At 39.7% G+C, this 1,143-nt stretch overlaps 1 protein-coding gene across 1 annotated transcript; it reads right to left on the bottom strand.

The window, feature by feature from the left end:
* Positions 1 to 37: 37 nt before the first annotated feature.
* Positions 38 to 832, bottom strand: LOC105272982 (uncharacterized; the record flags this gene model as incomplete). The annotated part of the gene is made up of 3 exons (XM_011315215.1): positions 38 to 190; positions 286 to 534; positions 668 to 832. Coding segments are annotated over 3 exons (567 nt in total), but the record flags the coding sequence as incomplete, so codon positions are not given.
* Positions 833 to 1,143: the final 311 nt, after the last annotated feature.

The raw sequence follows: 1,143 nt of genomic DNA, 5'->3' as shown, positions 1-1,143 counted from the left end.
ATAAAAACCTAGAAAAGGTGGCCACAGGTGTCCCCAATTACCTCGCAAGTATTTCATCGGAAGATCGTATCATAAGCGCGTCTTTGACCCTTTCGAATGTTGTCTCGAGCTCATCTATTTGTCTCCTGAGCTGCTCATCAGCCACCGGCTGTTTTCCACCTTTCATTTTCCCCGCATAGTCCATGTCACTCTGGAAAAGTCAATTTCCGTTAGTTCAAGTTTTTCCCTCTCCACCCAACAGATCTTCCATTTTCCCCATTTTTTTTTCCATTTTTTTTTCCAGACCTCGACTCTGACAAGAGACTGCGCGTGTTGCCACAGGTTTTCGACTTTTGTTCGAGCTCTTTTGAGATTCTTCTCACGTTCTTTCATGTTCTTCCAAACATCATTGGCCATTCTCTTGTATCGCTGACGCGTGTCATCAAGATCCTCAGCAGCCAATTGACCTAGGGTCATCGTGCGTAATAAAACCGTGCATTGTTCTACTCTATCTCCTTTCAAGGCTTTCAATACTGAGTCAAAGCAGATTCTCTCCTGGGAATACGAATGGGATAGACGGTATTTCATTAATAATGAGGCTAATGAGGCTTGCGCCAGTAAACTGAAACTCGAAGGCTATTTTTTATGTCGCATTGTTCATTTTTCTTTTGTTATGGTTATTCTTTACTTTTTCCAGAATCCTTAGCATGCTTTGATAGGTTCTGTTGACAGCCTTGGCTGCAATCTCGTTAGATTGGGCTTCTTGATAAAGTGCGATGAGGCTCTGGTGATCGGCATCGGGTTCTGGCAGAGACTGCACTTCGTTCTCGTCATTCAAACGTGTCAATTCAAGCTGCTCCCATGGAAGAAAATTGGAATTCAATATTAATCCAGTTGTGCAGAAATAGTTGCAGATTTTATTTTCATTCGATAATTTTAGCCTCGGCTTTTATTTTGAAGTTAAAATTATACGAGTTTCAACTCGATTACGATTAAAAATTCATTCATCTTGGAATTTCAATGGATTACGTTAAAATATTAACTGATTCGTCAATTAAGAATCCTCCAGAGATTCCATTTCACATGTTAAAAAATTCAGGTTTTTTCGGTATATTAAAAAAATGCTTTTCAGACATGGACCCGACGAAAAATATGATTAACCTT

This window comes from Fopius arisanus, unplaced genomic scaffold, assembly GCF_000806365.1.
Source record: "Fopius arisanus strain USDA-PBARC FA_bdor unplaced genomic scaffold, ASM80636v1 scaffold00554, whole genome shotgun sequence".
Lineage (NCBI taxonomy): Eukaryota > Metazoa > Arthropoda > Insecta > Hymenoptera > Braconidae > Fopius > Fopius arisanus.
This window is presented reverse-complemented; position numbering and strand designations above follow the sequence as displayed.